At 38.3% G+C, this 17949-nt stretch overlaps 2 protein-coding genes across 4 annotated transcripts in view; one reads left to right on the top strand and one right to left on the bottom strand.

Moving 5' to 3' along the window:
- The window catches only part of trio (trio Rho guanine nucleotide exchange factor), a 996553-nt gene extending 996293 nt beyond the window's left edge, over nucleotides 1–260 (bottom strand). For all 3 annotated transcript variants that reach the window (XM_090387950.1, XM_090387951.1, XM_090387952.1), the window contains exon 1: nucleotides 96–260. In XM_090387950.1, the coding sequence (XP_090244076.1) occupies nucleotides 96–162 (67 nt within the window). In that variant the 5' untranslated portion in view covers nucleotides 163–260. The remainder of the gene's footprint in view (nucleotides 1–95) is intronic.
- A 206-nt stretch (nucleotides 261–466) lies between these two features.
- Nucleotides 467–17949, top strand: part of LOC150075754 (U6 snRNA-associated Sm-like protein LSm5) — a 58520-nt gene continuing 41037 nt past the window's right edge. The window contains exon 1 of the mRNA XM_090387405.1: nucleotides 467–546. Within this exon, the coding sequence (XP_090243531.1) occupies nucleotides 501–546 (46 nt within the window). The 5' untranslated portion in view covers nucleotides 467–500. The remainder of the gene's footprint in view (nucleotides 547–17949) is intronic.

Here is a 17949-nt window from a genome sequence, read left to right as displayed (position 1 = left end):
TTAAGTCGAGTTGACTCCGTTTATCCCAAACAAAACGCACCTGCTCCATCCAAACATTTGGATTCCTAAGCGTTCTATAACAATAATATACTTACCGGCTTTGAAGTAAAAAATGCCATCGCTATCGCTCGAAAGATCAGTGGATGATTCTGTGGCACTCATCCTGTTATCCTCTAATAAACTAATCACTTGTAATCACAAATAAAATGCATTTTCATGACATTAACGAAGATTCACTTCCCAAATACATCCCCCTCTTCTGCCATGTTCTAGGAGGTTAAAGTGCTGATTTAGTTAATTGCCCATTGCTAAAATAAAATGTATCAATATACAAAATATTTATTAGCAGAAAAAATATATTATAAAATAGCAAAGTTTTTGAAATTAAAACCTTGATATTTAAATATATTTCAGAAACTATGACATCATACTGAAAAGTCAGTAATGGTTATATAAATCGGTATCACAGGACCGCACTGAAAATTTGAGTAGCATACAAAATGGCGGCGGTTAGTATTCCAAATCCATCAACTTTACTACCCTTGGGTACGTATGCCACGTAATCATAAGAATATATTTAATTTTTGTTCTGATATTCAAGCTTATTTATAATAAGCAGATATTTATAGACAAAAATATGCTTAGTTATGATTTATAATATTTTGTGTTTGAAAATGGACCCATATACACGCTGCCAACCTGCAAAGTTGATTTAGTTATGGATGTTAATTAATGTCAGTGTTTTTATAATCTTTCAGAAAACAATATATGCTAATTCCTAAATCAGGTGATGAGTCTTGCTTGCCGAATAGTTGTTTTATATTTTATATCGTATATTTAAATGGTAGACTTGAAGAGTGTCTTCTGGAATCCCATTGGACTTGCGTTCTGCATTGTTATTCCTAATTAATTTCCCTCGTATATAGACTTTTTTCTTTAATATTCTGTGTTAAAATAAACTTCCCTCGCAATTAAACCTTAATCGATGGAAGAATTACGATGTTTAATTAAAATAAGTTCGGTAATAGAGACGACTAGCAATATATGATGGGGAGATCGAGAAAATATATACTGGATGTTTTGCCGAATCCACAGTTACAAATCTTCTTGCCAAAAAAATTTCCACATCTGCTTCGTAATGGGTCGACAATGAAGTCTTGCGCCAACCATATTTTTTATTAGGTGTCAAGCTGTGGAACCACCCAAAGCATTGCCAACTTTACTGTATCGTAAACCAGACATGTTTGGAGTTCACCCCCCACAATTTTTTGTCGCTTTTTTTTTTTACGTCAAAATTTATTTACACAGACACTTATTTTTCCATTAAAATTTGAAATATGTATAAATCAAATTTTATAATTCAAGGATCCCCCCCCCCCAGTAAACTGTATAAATATATTGATAACAATTTTTTTAATAAAATTATATGTACTCTTAATTAACTTGGAATATGTCATGTGGGGTTCATTTTACACTGACAATATTTGAAAACAAATATTTTCAAATAGTGATTTAACCTTAACAATATTTGTAAACATTTTCAAAATCAGCTATTAGTAGTTACAACTGTGCGGACTCCATCCACACAGTGAAAACTTCTAATAGCGGTTTTTGAAATTATTTTTTTAAATTCTCTGCAGAAAATTCCAGAAATGTCTGTTAATTATCACACAATTAGGAAAAATTCATGATTAAGTCAAATCACATGTTGATTGACATGTTATGTTCAGTTATTGATTTACAACCACATGCTTTCCTCCTATTGGTAACACTCTATGGAAACTGCCCCAGTGGAAAATTACCTGGAGAGAGCATTTGTCGAATTGGTAGTGGACATCAAGAAGTTGAAGCTGTTTCTACAGGGCAAAGTTTCACAAAGTGGAACATTTTGTGAAAATGGAATGAAATGTACTATCATCAGCAAAACTATGGATGGGATTTCTGGTCAATGAAAGGTCATTAATATACAGGAGGAAAAGAGTGAGAGAAAAAAACCAAACCTTGGGAAACACCAGCATTAGTGGAGAAAATAGAGTGCCATCCAACATCACCTGTAGTAAGTGGTCAGACAGAAAAATGGATACCCAATTATAAAAAAAGTTGGAAAAACCATAATATGCTTATTTAGAAAATCTTTATGCCAAACACAATGAAAAGCCTTTGAAATGTCAAGAGCACCTGCTTGAGTTTCACCAGACTTTTCCGTTGAATTTGTCCATAGATGGGTACCATAAGCCAGAATATTATCACCATTGGATCGACTGACAGAATCCATTCTGGCGATCATTGATCAGATGGAAGGTTTCTAGATACTTTTTGAGTTGGTTTGCAATTGATTTCCCCATTACTTTAGAAAGAGTAGAAGTAAGTGCAGTGGGACGATAATTGGATGTGAGGGATTTGTCACCCTTTTTAGGAACTGGCTGGATATGCACAAATTTCTAAGCAGAAGGTAAAACCCCTTTAGATAAGAAAGTGAAAAAGGGCAACAAAGAACAGGAGTAAGCTCAGAAACACAGGTTTTAAGAACAAGTGTAGGGACTCAAAACCAACAGGACCTGGAGCTTGCTTAGCATCAAGATTGTTCAAAACCCTTCTGACAATCTATTTGATCACAGGGGGCACTGAATGAAGTATACTGGGAATGGTCAGTGGGTGGTTTACCAAGATCAACAATACATGAGTTATAAGAAAAGTAGGAGGCTAGCAGGTCAGCTTTATCTTTGGGTGAAGTGGCAATGGAACCATCAAAATGGGAATAGAGATGCGCAAATTTGCAGCCAATAGCATTGGTAAGAGACCAGATTGCTCAGCTACCATTTGGACAAGTTTTCTACTCTTAGGCTGCTCAAAATCTAGTTTGGACTGATTAATAACTGATTTAAAACTTGAGCTTTGGTGTAAGCAGAAAATGAAGCTGGCAATTTGGATACAAGCCAATTGCAATATGCAACATCCTGAAAAGCCTTAGCACATTTATTGGAAAACAAAGGTTTAGATAAAATACGAGCTGTTAAGGTGGAGTGTGGAATAAAGGACTTCATCCCTAGAAGAATAATTTCATGGACTCAATCTGAGCAAACATTGACATTAGAAGATTTAAAACAGTAATCCAACCAAGAAGACGAAAAGAAATCTTGCAGATCATCCCATTTTGCATTCTTGTAATGCCAACCAAGAAGACGAAAAGAAATCTTGCAGATCATCCCATTTTGCATTCTTGTAATGCCAAACAACGCAATGTGGAGAATAGCCACAAGAGAAGGGTCCCATTGGAGAAAAGAGACTATCACCAAGTTGTGATTTAAGGTGCCTAGATGGTCACTCACCTCAACTGTGTACTTAGAAGGGTTGTTTATGAGAAAAAGATTAAGCGTGCTGGCTGCATGGTTAGGATTGTTTGGTATTCCACTAGGTAAATGAACAATGTGTGATGTGCTGGTAGTAGTAGTAATGGAAAATGATGCAAGAAAGCAAGCTTACATAGCATCAGCCAAAAAAAAACATAAATCATGATCAGTTCATATCCATTCAGTTCACCCATTAATATCCTCCAAGATTTTGTCTAGTTCACCATTTAATTTATTCAACCCATCCACTTCAACAACAACAGATGGAAGCCTGTTCAAACAGTCAGCCACCTGCTGGCTGAAGGCAAATTTCCACACACCTATCCTGCAACCATACTTCCTCAACTTCAGTTTATGCTCCTCATGTATGTAGTCTCAGTAAGTAGAAGAATACCATTTAACATTCAGCTTACTCAAGCCATACAAACCTTAAAACACCTCAGTCAGATCTCCTTGTGGGGTTCCTGTTCTCAAGATGCTGCAGTTTGCAGAATTAAAGCCTTTCTAAGTAAGAACACCCTTTTTGTTCCCTTCACCAATCTGTTGCCCTTCTCTGCACCCTTTCCAGCAGATCTACATACTTCCTAATGTGAGGCCTTGGACCTGTATACAGTATTCAAGATGGGGCCTAACCATAGCCCTGTATGAAGGGATAACACCTCCTTATCCCTGCTAGTAAAGTTTCTGTATATCATTGACAAACCCCCATGAGCTATCCGGGCAGCATGTCTGCACTGCTCAGAGAATTTCATATCTTACTGCACAATTAACTTCTGAAGATATTCATTCATCAATATGAATACTTTAATGCTGATTAATTTAAAAATAATACCGCAATAAATATTGAAAACAACAGTGGACCCAGCACTGAACCCTGGGGAACCCCACAAATAACGTTAGTCCCTTATCCACAGCAGTGACTTGCCCTTAATGCCACATTGCTCCAGTTTATACAGCAGTCTTTTATTTTCAGTAGTATCAAAAGCCTTCCTGAAATCTAAATAAGTATATGATGTCAAAATTATTTTTTGCATCCAGTTCCTTGGTCACTGCATCATAGTAACCTATCAGATTGGTTAGACAAGATTGCCACTTGACAAAACCATGCTGTGATTGCAGTGGTAATTGCATGCCCTTCCCAATGGTCTTGCATTACTTCTTTAACCAGTGATGCCATTCTTTTCCCTGTAATGGATGTTAAGCTAACAGGTCTATAATTACTCATTTTGTCTTTTTATTCCTCTTTATGAATTGGGGATATCTGACTTCTCCAGTCTATAGAGGCTTCCTCTGAATCCAAGGATGCTGTCATAATTATGGCTAAGTATGGATAGATTCCACTGCCCCAGGTGCCTTTTCTATGTCCATACTCAACAATTTCTTCTCCACTTTCATTTCAGTTATTACAAAGTCATTTAGCTCCTCATTAGAGTTTGATAATCTTCTGGTATCTCCTACTCTAATGAATTCCTCATGTATGAATGCAGAAGCAAAATACCCATACAATTTGTCCATAACCTTAGCATTTGCTTGTCTAACCTCCTTAATGACCTTAACCTTCTCTCTCTCTTACCTTATAATTTATATGCATCCCATGCACTTTTCTTCTCTACCATGTGTCTCAATAGTTTATCTGACATCCATTTAGGGCTAAATTTTTGAGAGTATTTCTTTGTTGGTATGCAAAGACTAGTAGCTTCTTTACTTGATTACTTTAGCATTAGTAGAGGCATATGATGCAAGAAAACAAGCTTTTATAGCATTCAGCCAAAAAAAAAAAAACTTCCTGTTTCACCCCTCCATTCACTCCAAACATTTGTCTAGTTCAGCCCTGAATTTATTTAAGCTGTCAACTTCCTTCCAAAAAAACAGATGGAAGTTTGTTCCAATTGACCACCTGCAAGCTAAAGGCAAATTTCCATACATCTGTTCTACAACTATCTTTCCTCGGTTTAAATTTATGCCCCCTCAGGTGTGCAATCTGAGCAAGAGGAAGAATGCCATCAGCATTGAGCTTGCTCAAAACCATTCAAGGCCTTATACATCTCAATCAGATCACCTCACATGTGCCTAGTCTCCAGATGCTGAAATTTGCAGAACTTAAGCCTCTTTTGGCAACAGTAACCATTTGTTCCACTCACTAATCTCTTACTTCTCTGAATACTTGTAATTTAGAATTTGCTGTTTGTAGCATCAGCAGTTGCTCTCATGCACACAATTTAAAAAACTGTCTGAGACCTCTAGTCACCCTTATGAAGGCAGAAGCCTTTCTCTTTATTTTTGACAGTAGTTATGTCTTTAATTAAATTCCACATTAGTACACTGTGATTGCTTCTACTAGTGGGTCTTGTACTTCAGACTCTTAATGCATGAAGAATCACTGTAGATAACCATTGATGATGGCTGATGCTGCATAAGCTCATACGCTTGCTTTCTTGCATCACATGCCACTACTACTACTAACAGATCAAGAGTATTGCTCTCTCTCTCTCTTGTTGCCTCTCTAACATGCTGCTGTAGAAAACAGTCATCCAAGAAACCCACAAATGTGTTGCTAGTGTGTGCTGACTAACCCACAAATTGCAGTCAACCTTTGGAAAGTTAATTCCCCATTATGAGACATTCTGATTTGTTGGCCCACTCTATTTCTCTGTATAGCTGTTTGATATACTCATCAGAGTCATTAGCCTATAACACACTCCTACACTCAATTTTGTTTTCTCAGTATATTGCACCAAACTGAGCCAACATTGCACTCATCACCTAAGTCAAGTGGATACATAATTTTCCCCTTCTGCGATGAACAGATGTTCTTCTCCTCTGGGAAGAACTGCGCTATTAGCTCTGTTCTGGGGATGTAATATTCATAAGATTTAATATTCTTCTTGTTTCCTTCACCAATCTGGCCTTATGTAAAGGGATAATCATCTCCTTATCCCTGCTAGTAAAGTTTCTGTATATCATTGACAAAACCCCATAAGCTATCCTGCCAGATGTCTGCACTGTGCAGAGAATTTCATATCTTGCTGCACAATTAAGATGGAAACACACTATTATCACATCATGGTAACTCACTTGTATACATGTTTAATGTCAAGTGTGTGGGAGCTATATTTCCCATTTAATTTATTGCTCAGAGATGTACTATTGTCATTGGCTCTATTCACAAGATAACACTTCGGGCTTCAAGGCCATCTGATGTTTTTAGGAACTCAAATATTTCTATTCGTACAGAAATTACGTTAGGCATGACAAGAGGAAAATGGAGGAAATGCTAATAGAAAATTAAATAACAAGTAAGTAATGCTGTTTTGAGTGCACAAGTAAGAATACCGAAAACAAATAACAATATCAAGGACATTGCTCCTGTGCTTTGGAGCTCCGTTGCTCCAAAGTGGAGGACAAAGCACCCTCTACTTTGACCAGCATACTCACTGCAAATGTCCACTGACGTAGACGCTCAAAATGGCCAGAAGAAAATAGGCCAACAGTATTACAATTGGCACCTCTGTAGCCAGGTGGGCAGGAGCAGCAGTGCGTAGCACATGCTTCTTGATTAGATCGGGGTTCGAGCCCGTGAGCCACCAAATACGGAGGATGCGGAAAGGTCAGGGAATGACCACCGCATATCCCCGGAGCAATATGGCCTTAGTTGCGAATGCTCCTAAAAACCAAAATAACAATAACAACAGTATTACAATTAACAAATTTAGAGGACGAACAAGTTGATCATTTTAGTTTGTACAATTTGTTATAAGTTCAATTTTTAACATTGAGAAATAGTTTTTTGTTGTTATTTTTTGTATTTTGACAGAATAAATCCTTATTCAAAATTACACTTACAGTATTTCAACTTTCCTTAAACATACAACAATTTTTTCCTTAGCACTGATTGAATTTTGAAATTGCATATTTTGCCCTTGTATGTCATTCTTAATTAGATTATATAGGAAATTAAATTCTTCTTTATTCATCTATAAGTACATCTTAAAACGATTTTTATCTTCTAAGTCCTGAGTAAATGATGAAATTTGCCTTTTTCTGTTCTCTTCCAGTTTATGTTGCATATCCCATCACTTACTCTTTTGTTTTCTTAGCTATAAGAAAAGCACATTTTCTAAATTTTCTTCAAAATCTGAAGAAGATGAATTGCAGCACTTCGTTTTGCATTAGCTTTCCACAAAGAGAACAACACACATAATGTGACATAGTAGTATTGTCTCCTATGACCAACTTCACAGTTTACACTGAACAGTGCAATGACGTAAGGTCCCGTGAGGTGATAAGCGTTTCCGCCCTTTTCTTCTGAAGTTATTCATTCATTAATATGAATAATTTAATATTGGTGAATTGGAAAATAATACCATGATAAATATTGAAAACAACAATGGCATAACTCCTCCACCTCTCCTGTCCTGTCTGTTCTTCTTATACGTTGTACTCCCCATATTCAAATTCAGCATCACTTATGTCTGAGTGACACCACATCTCTGACATTCGTACAATGTCTGCATTCAGTGACTTTAGCATTAGCATTAGTAGAGGCATATGATGCAAGAAAGCAAGCTTATTCAGCATCAGCCAAAAAAAAACAAAAAAAAAAAAAAAACACGCCACTCCCATTTCACCCCTCCGTTCGTTCGAAATACCTGTCCAGTTGAGCTTTAAATTTGTTTAGGCTATCAACTTCAACAACAAGTGATGGAAGTCGGTTCCACCAACCAACCACCCGCTGGCCAAAGGCAAATTTCCGCACATCTATCCGACATCCATCCTTCCTCAATTTGAATTTATGCCCTCTGAGGTGATTATTCTGAGGAAGATGAAGAATCCCATTGGCATTGAGCATGCTCAAACCATTCAAAGCCTTATACACCTCTATCAGATCACCTCGCCGGTGCCTAGTCTCCAGACTCTGTAATTTGCAAAATTTAAGCCTTTCTTCGTAAGAGCAACCCTTTGTTCCATTCACTAATCTTGTTGCCCTTCTCTGTACCCGTTCCAGCAGCTCTACATCCTTCTTGAAATGAGGCCTCCAGACCTGTATACAGTACTCAAGATGTGGCCTAACCATTGCCTTATACAAGGGAATAATCACCTCCTTATCCCTGCTAGAAAAATTCCTGTATATCATTGACAAGACACCATGAGCTTTTCTTGCAGCTCGTCTGCACTGCTCAGAGAACTTCATATCTGCCTGCACAATTACCCCCAGGTCCTTTTCATTCTCCACCACTGTTAGTGCAGTACCGCAGAGTTGATACGTTGCTCTGGGGTTACTGTTTCCCATATGTAGTACTTTACATTTGTCAATGTTAAACTTCATTTGCCACCTCTCAGCCCATCTGTTCAACCTTTCCAGATCCTGTTGCAGCAGCATAGCTTCAGTAGTGTCCTTAACAACTCTGCCAACCTTTGTATCATCTGCAAACTTGGACATTAAACTTGATATCCCATCATCAATATCATTCATAAACACCGAAAACAACAACGGACCCAACACTGAACCCTGAGGAACTCCACTAATAACATTAGTCCACGTTGAGCAGTGTCCATTGATTACCACTCTCTGTCTTCTGCCACTCAACCATCCCCTTATCCATAGCAGCAATTTGCCTCCAGTGCCACACTGCTCCAATTTGTGCAGCAGTCTTCCATGTGCAACAGTATGAAAAGCCTTTCTAAGATCCAAATATATAATATCAAAGTTATTCCCTGCATCCAGTTCTTTTGTGACTACATCATAGTATCCAATCAGATTGGTCAGGCAAGACCTACCCTTAACAAAACCATGCTGCTTCTGAGCTATAACTGAATTCTTGTCTAGATGATCCTGCAGTGCTTCTTTAACCAGTGCCTCCATTAATTTACCTGGAACAGAAGTTAAACTAACAGGTCTATAATTACTTGTGTCAGCCTTTGATCCTCCTTTGTGAATTGGGATTACATTTGCACATCTCCAGTCTATGGGTACCTCCCCTGAGTCCAAAGAAGCTCTCCTAATTATGGCTAGGGGTTTACTTACTTCCTTTGCTGCCTCCTTTAATATAACTGGATAGATCCCATCCACCCCAGGTGCCTTTTTTATGTTTATCCTCAACAGTCTCTCCTCCACTCTCCTCTCAGTTATTACAAAATCATCCAGCTCACTGCCAATGTTTACTTTACCTGCATCATTCTCCTTCCTGAATAACTCCTCATGCATGAATGTAGATGCAAAATACTCGTTTAGATTGTTAGCCACCTGAGCAGGATCCTCAACTGTTGAACCATCAATATCCAGTGGACCAATCTGATTCATCCCTTTCCTTCTTGAGTTTAAATATGTAAAGAACTCTTTTCTGTTTTTCTTTGCCAAGGATTTTTCGTAGTCTGCCTTTGCCTGCCTAATCTCCTTTGTGACTTGGTTACAGACCAACTTATATCTATCATAGGCTTCCATGTCACCCATTAATTTGTATGTATCCCATGCATTTTTCTTCTCTGCCACATGTCTCATTAGTTCATCTGACAACCATTTAGGCCTCTAAACCTTGAACAATATTTCTTAGTTGGTATGTAAAGCCTGGTAGCCTCCAAGATTAGTTCCTTGAATGCTTCCCATTTTGAGTTTGCTGTTGGTAACATCATCAGTTGGTCCCACTGTATAGAATTTAAATACTGTCTCAGACCATCATAGTCGCCTTTACGAAAACAAAAACCCTTCCCTTTACCCCTGATGGTAGTTACCTCCTTGAGTAAATCCCACTTCAACACACTGTGATCACTGCCACCTAGTGGTTCATTTATCTGCAGATTCTTAATGCATGAAGAATCACTACTGATAATCAGATCAAGAGTATTGCTCCCTCTTGTTGCCTCACAAACATGCTGATGTAGAAAACAATCATCCAATAAATCCCCAAAAGCCTTGCTAGTGTGCGAGTGACCAGCCCACAAATTCCAGTCAATATCTGGGAAATTGAAATCCCCCATTATAAGACTCTCTGATTTACAGGCCCACTCTATTTCCCTGTACAATATCTTATTATACTCATCAGAATCATTAGGCCTATAGCACACTCCTACTCTCAATTTTGATTTCCCTATACTTGTGTCACACCAAACTGACTCGACACTGCCCTCTCCATCAATGTCGACTGGCTTCACTTCCTTGGATTTTATATGTTTTTTAACTAATAGCATAATCCCTCCTCCCCTCCTGTCCTGTCTATCCTTTCTATACACATTGTATTCCCCAAATTCCAGTTCCGCATTACTTATATCTGTGTGACACCACGTCTCTGATATCCCAATAATATCTGCCTTTGATGTTTTGATCAATACTTCAAATTCATCAAATTTATTTACCAAACTCCTAGCATTTGTGTACACGCAGGTATACATGCACCTGTTTCTATTCTTAGCTACCCTAACACAACCCATGTGTTTACTTGTACCGCAATGACTCCCAGCAGTCTCAGAAATATCCTGCATCTTGTTTTTCAGGCTTCTGCTCATTTCAATAGAAGCAGTGCAAGAATCACTTCCACCTCTGCCAGTGGCTACTGTTAATCTATTAGTCCTTGTATCCCCCCCCCCCAACTAGCAGTTTTCTGACCCACCTAACTCTGCCTCGACAGCATCAGCAAAAATTCTTGCACCTTTTCTATTTAAGTGTATCCCATCCCTGTAGAAGCAATCTCTCCTGTTAACAAGTACAGTCCAGGCTGAAAAAAATTCAACCCTTGAACCTTGCACAATCCCTCCAGGGCCGAATTGATCGACAAGGCTCTCATCATATACTCCCTCCTATCGTGTCTGGGCAGAATTGCAGACACTTTCAAATTCAACCCTAATTCACGGCTTTTTTTCAACAAAGTAATTCCGCCGGTCTCCTACTCTTAATATCATTTGTGCCAATGTGTACAACTATATCACCTTTTGTGTCCTTAAAAGATGATATCCGCTCTACAATGTCATCAACCTTTGCCCCTCTCAGACATACCCTCGTCCTATTCCACCTATCCTTTTTACAAAGCATGTTCCCCACTTCCCTGACAATAGAGTCACCAACAACTACTAGTTTCTGTGGGACCAGCGCATTCTGCCTAGGGGGCTGCCTCTGTGTTGCCTGATGATCAAGTGCAAGCTCTGTCATTGATGTGGGCGGCTGAGAGCTTGATGGGCCCCTCAATTTATTTCCTTCGAGGGCATCCACCCTGTCCTTCAAGCTCTCATAAAGGCCCATAACAACGCTGAGTTGTCGCCTGGTTTCCTTGCACTCCTTACATCGTGCACACACAAAGACATCCCCCTTGGCAGTATCACGTCCCGTACCCGACTGTCCGCAAACATCAAGCAAACAGTGCATTTTAAAAGACTGTGATTCAGAGGGCAACTGACCCCCTCAGTTCTCCCCTGAACCACAGCACTCCCATTAGCTTGAGCCTGCTCTGGTCTGAGTCATGATTCCGATTTAATTCAATAAAATTTCAATTTCAGAACAAAATTAAATCCTTAAGTTGTATCCCCAACAGTTATAATGCTATATTTATTTTTTCGGTATCGAGTGTTTTCTACGAGTTCCCTTTATACAACTTCCGTATCACGTGTACCACTATAGTTATGTATTAATTATTTGTTACGGTTAAGTCGTTATATATATATATATATATATATATATATATATATATAGAGTTAAAAGTACAATTTAATTGACAATAAAGTTTATCAAGATTAATAGATTTACTGATTAATTGACAATATTATATTATGCACTATACTACACTAAGGTTATGCTATCGTGTAAAAATGGCGGGAATTCAAGAACGGTACTTCTACGGACTCGTAAGTATTGATTAGCTTCCAAATCTCGCTATCTCAATTTAGAATAAACTAAGGATCCTGACTAGGTCTATAATCTACTTATAGAAGATAATTTGATATAATTGGTTAATAAATCGACTAAATTTGGTTAAAAAAAAGACCTCTCGTTCAATTTGTAACACGTGGATTTGATACCGATACTAAGTAATACCTACAAAATCTCTGTCTAAGTTAAACTTTAAACTAAGTATCGTAACTAGGAATATAAAGCTACTCTAGGAGTAGCTTTATATTCCTAGTTACGATACTTAGTCAGTGCTTCTAGTATTAGTGTACATGCATGTGTTTTTACTCTTAGTTACCCTAACACAGCCAATCTATTTGTTCCATGAGGTCATTAGTAATAGCAAAAGCCTCAACATCTTGACCAGCTTGAGTTGTGAACATTAAAATCACCATGGAAAATTATCTCACTGTTATGAAAGTTGGACTGGAGAGAGTCAAGTTTCAAAGAGTTAGGAGGATGATTGAGGTAGCAATGAATTTGACGGAAATATGGTAGAGAGATTTTAAGCCAAAGAAGATCAAAAAGTGGAGCTTCCAAATTACTAAGTGTCTGACAGAACAGACATGCACAAGTGCCACCTTTGAAGTGAAAGGAATCGTACAGAGAATAATTTGGACAATTGAGATGGGCATTGGTTGAATGAACTGATAATTGGGATTCTTTCAAAAATAGTACATAGGGTTTGGCTGAGTGCAAGTGGAAATGGACATCATTGAGATTGGAATTGAAACCACATATTTGTGAAATGAATGAGGAAGTGTTTGCAAGGTTTACATTGTTTTGCGGATAAGCTTGTTGTGTTAGTTTCACAATTCATGATGTAGTAAGAAAAAGTGGGCAAGGCTAGAAATTCTTAGATATGGTGTACACATGGCAAGAATATACCCAGCTTCTGGACATAACATGGCCTTGACAGTCCCCCTACATACACACCAATCTGACTTCCTCCCATCACTATCTGGCAGAGTAGAGGCAGCAAGATTATACACTAGCTGATTATACACTGGTAACCCTAGAAGCCTCCTAGAGGGTTACCAGTAGGTTTGGTCCAGTGGACTATCTAGCAGCCAGCCTGTGAAGACTGTTTTAGAGCTGTACCCTCAATGTAAGGAAGGTTGGATCTTGCCAGGATGTCCATCATAACCTCAAAAGACATCAATCGTACTGAATAGTGGTGGAGGGAGAGGGGTTGCTGGAGACTAAACATGGGTTCCATCACTTGAAGGCACCAGTAAGCTAAGTGGTGGTATTGCAATTGTTGATGAGAGTCGTCTGCCACCTAGTATTACCTGGTAATACGGAGGGGCGATATTCCTCAATGTGTGTGTGGATTGCGCACCTCGACCTTTGCTTACATTGGTTCCTACCTGGGTGGTCATGTCCACACACACATATTTCAGGACTTGTACATTGAGGTTATACCCAGAGTTACTAACAGTTTAGCCATAGTTGAAGGTGTAAGCAGAGGATTTGGCTCTCACAAACAGACTGTACTTTGCCAATAGTAGGTCCACTTGACTTATGTGTCACCCGAATATTCATTCTATCAGTGTTAGACTCCCAGTTAGCAAGCCCAGCTTGATATAAATGAGAATGTCTGTGATAGTCTCAAGAACCTAAAACAAAACAAATTTTAGAAGTTTCCCCCCCCCCCCTCTGGAATTTGTAGTGTACTCCATAAATTTGTGGAGTAAACTGATATACATACTAGGTATGTCTATCAGTTATTCACTATTCTTCATCAGTAATAATAGATATAATCAAACATTTGATACCAATATTACATTATGGTCTTGGTACGAAAGTAATGCCTCCTAATTTTTTACTTTCAAATGTGGCTTCGTAGATCATTTTGCTTGTCACTGAGTGGTCACTAGAGGTCTCGTGAGTGCAGCACACAGATAGTTCAAAATGGTGGATGTTACAGATATGTATCGAGCAAAGAGTGGTGATTGAATTTCTTGCCGAGGAAGAAGTGAATGCCTATCAAAATCCATACATGTCTCTAAAATGTTTATTATGACAATACAGTAGATATGAGTACAGTTAGAAGTTGAGTAAGACACTTAAGATTGAGGACAGTGACGTTAACAAGCCTAAAGTGGCCAGCCAGTAATGCCAGAGAAAACGGACAACAAGAGCTATATCTACGCACTGAGCAAAGCAGACTGCCACATCACAACACACAAATTGTGCAATGTATAGGGAAACCTGCTGTGATAACCATCATAAAGGAACTAAGCTACAACGAGGTTTGCACCTGGTGGGTCCCGAAAATGCTGACACATGAGCACAAAGAAGCCCTGAAAGTCATCTGTATAGAACTTCTCCAATGCTACAAAAAATGTACCATCAAAATTCACCACACAAGAAGTTCTAAAGACAGCCTTCCATCGGTAAAGTCATGGTGGCAGTGTTTTGGGACAAAGATGGGGTCTTGCTTGTGGACTTCTTGGAGCGTGACACCACAATCAATTCAGATTGAAACATTGAAAAAGTTGAAAGCCCACATCCATAGAATTCGGCTGGACAAAAACCTTAATGAGGTTCTTCTCCATTGATAATGCATGACCCCACACCAGTTTGTGCATGATGGAGGCAACTGCAAAAACTTGGGTGCAGCATTCTGCCTCACTCCTCTCGTAGCTCAGATCTTGCACCTTCTGACTATCACCTCTTTGGCCCTCTGAAGGATTCACTCCATCGAACCCATTTTGCAGACAATGACAAACACAAGCACAGTATTCACGAAGCCCTCCGGAGCAAGAGTGTAAGGACTTTTACAGGATTGGAATTAAGAGATGACAGAAGTGCATAGAAAATGATGGTAACTTTGTGGAAAAATAAGTGTGTTTATTAATGATAGAGGATTAATTGATGTAAAAGGTGTAGTAGTAGGAATTAAATTTTGAGTAAAAAATGAGGCATTACTTTCATACTGCTCCTCATATGTATTGCTACTGCAGTGGCACTAGCCCATGATGCAGTGTTATAAAGTTAATAATTAACCATCATACTGTCTCTACCTATGTCATATACCCCAGCACACACACACACACACACACACACACACACACTATTTCAAATAAACAGTGGCAAAAGAATATACTTTGTAATGTACAGTGTGTATATAGAAATTTATTTTTTTCCATATTCACTACAAAAACACAAAAGGTGATATTCACTGATAAAGAGTTACCATTCAAATTAAAAAAAAAAAATTAATGGAAATAAATAATAGTATCTGTATAGTTTTTTACATAAAACTATATAATTTTTTTTAAAATCTGCTTGTGTATAAATATATACACAAGCAGAAATATATAATTCATGTTCACATTTGAAATTTGGCATATATAACGATTTTTTAAACTGAAAAATGAAAGAGGCTAACAGTAAATAGATTCATCTTTGTTTTATGCCTATAATGTAATTTTTAAAAATTTTTTGCAGAATTATTAATATTTTCTTATGAAAATAAAAGGTGTGGGAAACAACTTTTTTTTTTTTTTTTTTTTTTTTAAATACAGTGCAACCTCAATATAATTTGGGTGTCCGGCAACAACTTTACTAATCATGTTATAAGTGAAGTGCATTATAGCCAATAAAATTTTACCACTTATTCCCAGTTTTTTTAACATAAATACACTTAGTAAATAAATACTTTATTTACTAATGTTTCATGAGTATACAGACTAAAAGATATTTTATTATTATTATTATTATTACTAGTCACATAGTGCAAGGAAGCCTTATGCTGCACCAGCCAAAAAAAAATTTCTGATGCAAAAAAATTTGCATCACATGCCCCTACTCTGCTGTCTCACCCTAAGTTGTCATAGATCATTCTCTATGTCAATTCCTTTACATTCTACTAACTACTAATATGCCTTCTGTTATGGACTTACATTTTACACATCTGTTATGAAATAATTACATAAAAAAAAACTCATTGGTTCCAGAAAATTAAAATGACAGTGGTGGTTTTTTTTTTTTTTTTTTTTTTTCAGTACATAATTCTTAAGTGGTCAGATGCAGCAATTGAAGATGTTTTATCATTCCAATGTTCTGATTACACCATAATCTCATTAATGTTTTCAAGCACTGTTAATTTCTGGTTGTTTTTCCTTACACAAGTCATCCACATTAGCATTAGTAGAGGCATTTGATGCAAGAAAGCAAGCTTATGCAGCATCAGCCAAAAAAAAAAAAAAAAACCCTCCACCACAAGGGATGGCAGTCTGTTCCACCAACCAACCACCCGCTGGCTAAAGACAAATTTCCGCACGTCTATCCTACATCTGTCTTTCCTCAATTTGAATTTATGCCCTCTCAGGTGATTTTTCTGAGCTAGAGGAAGAATCCCATCAGCATTGAGCATGCTTAAACCATTCAAGGCTTTATACACCTCTACCAGATCACCTCGCTGGTGCCTAGTCTCCAGACACTGTAATTTGCAAAACTTAAGCTCTTTCTTCGTAAGAGCACCCCTTTGTTCCATTCACTAATCTTGTTGCCCTTCTCTGTACTCGTTCCAGCAGCTCTACATCCTTCTTGAAATGAGGCTTCCAGACCTGTATACAGTACTCTAGGTGTGGCCTGACCATTGCCTTATACAATGGAATAATCACCTCCTTATCCCTGCTGGAAAAATTCCTGTATATCATTGACAATACTCCATGAGCTACTCTTGCAGCCCGTCTGCACTGCTCAGAGAACTTCATATCTGCCTGCACAATCACCCCCAAGTCCCTTTCATTCTCTACCACTGTAGCAGGCGCCTCCGTAGCCAGGTGGGAAGGAGCAGCAGTGCGTAGCACATGCTTCTTGATTAAACCGGGGTTCGAGCCCGTCACCACCAAATACGGAGGATGCGGAAAGATCAGGGAATGACCACCGCATACCCCGGAGCAATATGGCCTTAGTTGCTAATGCTCCTAAAAACCAAAAAAACAAACAACATCTACCACTGTCAGTGTAGTACCACAGAGTTGATACGTTGCTCTGGGGTTGCTGTTTCCCATGTGTAGTACTTTACATTTGTCAATGTTAAACTTCATTTGCCACCTCTCAGCCCATCTGCTCAACCTTTCCAGATCCTGTTGCAGCAGCATAGTGTCAGTAGTGTCCTTGACAACCCTGCCAACCTTTGTATCATCTGCAAACTTGGACATTAAGCTTGATATACCATCATCAATATCATTTATAAATACAGAAAACAATAATGGACCCAACACTGAGCCCTGAGGGACTCCACTAATAACATTAGTCCACGATGAGCAGTGTCCATTGATTACCACTCTCTGTCTTCTCCCCCTCAACCACCCCTTTATCCATAGCAGCAATTTGCCTCCAATGTCACACTGCTCCAATTTGTGTAGCAGTCTTCCATGTGCAACAGTATCAAAAGCCTTTCTAAGATCCAAGTATATAATATCAAACTTATTCCCTGCATCCAGTTCTTTTGTGACTGCATCATAGTATCCAATCAATTTGGTCAGGCAAGACTTCCCCTTAACAAAACCATGCTGTGTCTGAGCTATAACTGAAGTCTTGTCTAAATGATCCTGCAGTGCTTCTTTAACCAGTGCCTCCATTAATTTTCCTGGAACAGAAGTTAAGCTCACAGGTCTATAATTACTTGTGTCAGCCTTTGATCCTCCTTTGTGAATTGGGGTCACATTTGCACATTTCCAGTCTATGGGTACCTCCCCTGAGTCCAAG

Source organism: Mastigoproctus giganteus, chromosome 13, assembly GCF_048544385.1.
Source record: "Mastigoproctus giganteus isolate SK-2022 chromosome 13, ASM4854438v1, whole genome shotgun sequence".
NCBI lineage: Eukaryota > Metazoa > Arthropoda > Arachnida > Uropygi > Thelyphonidae > Mastigoproctus > Mastigoproctus giganteus.
This window is presented reverse-complemented; position numbering and strand designations above follow the sequence as displayed.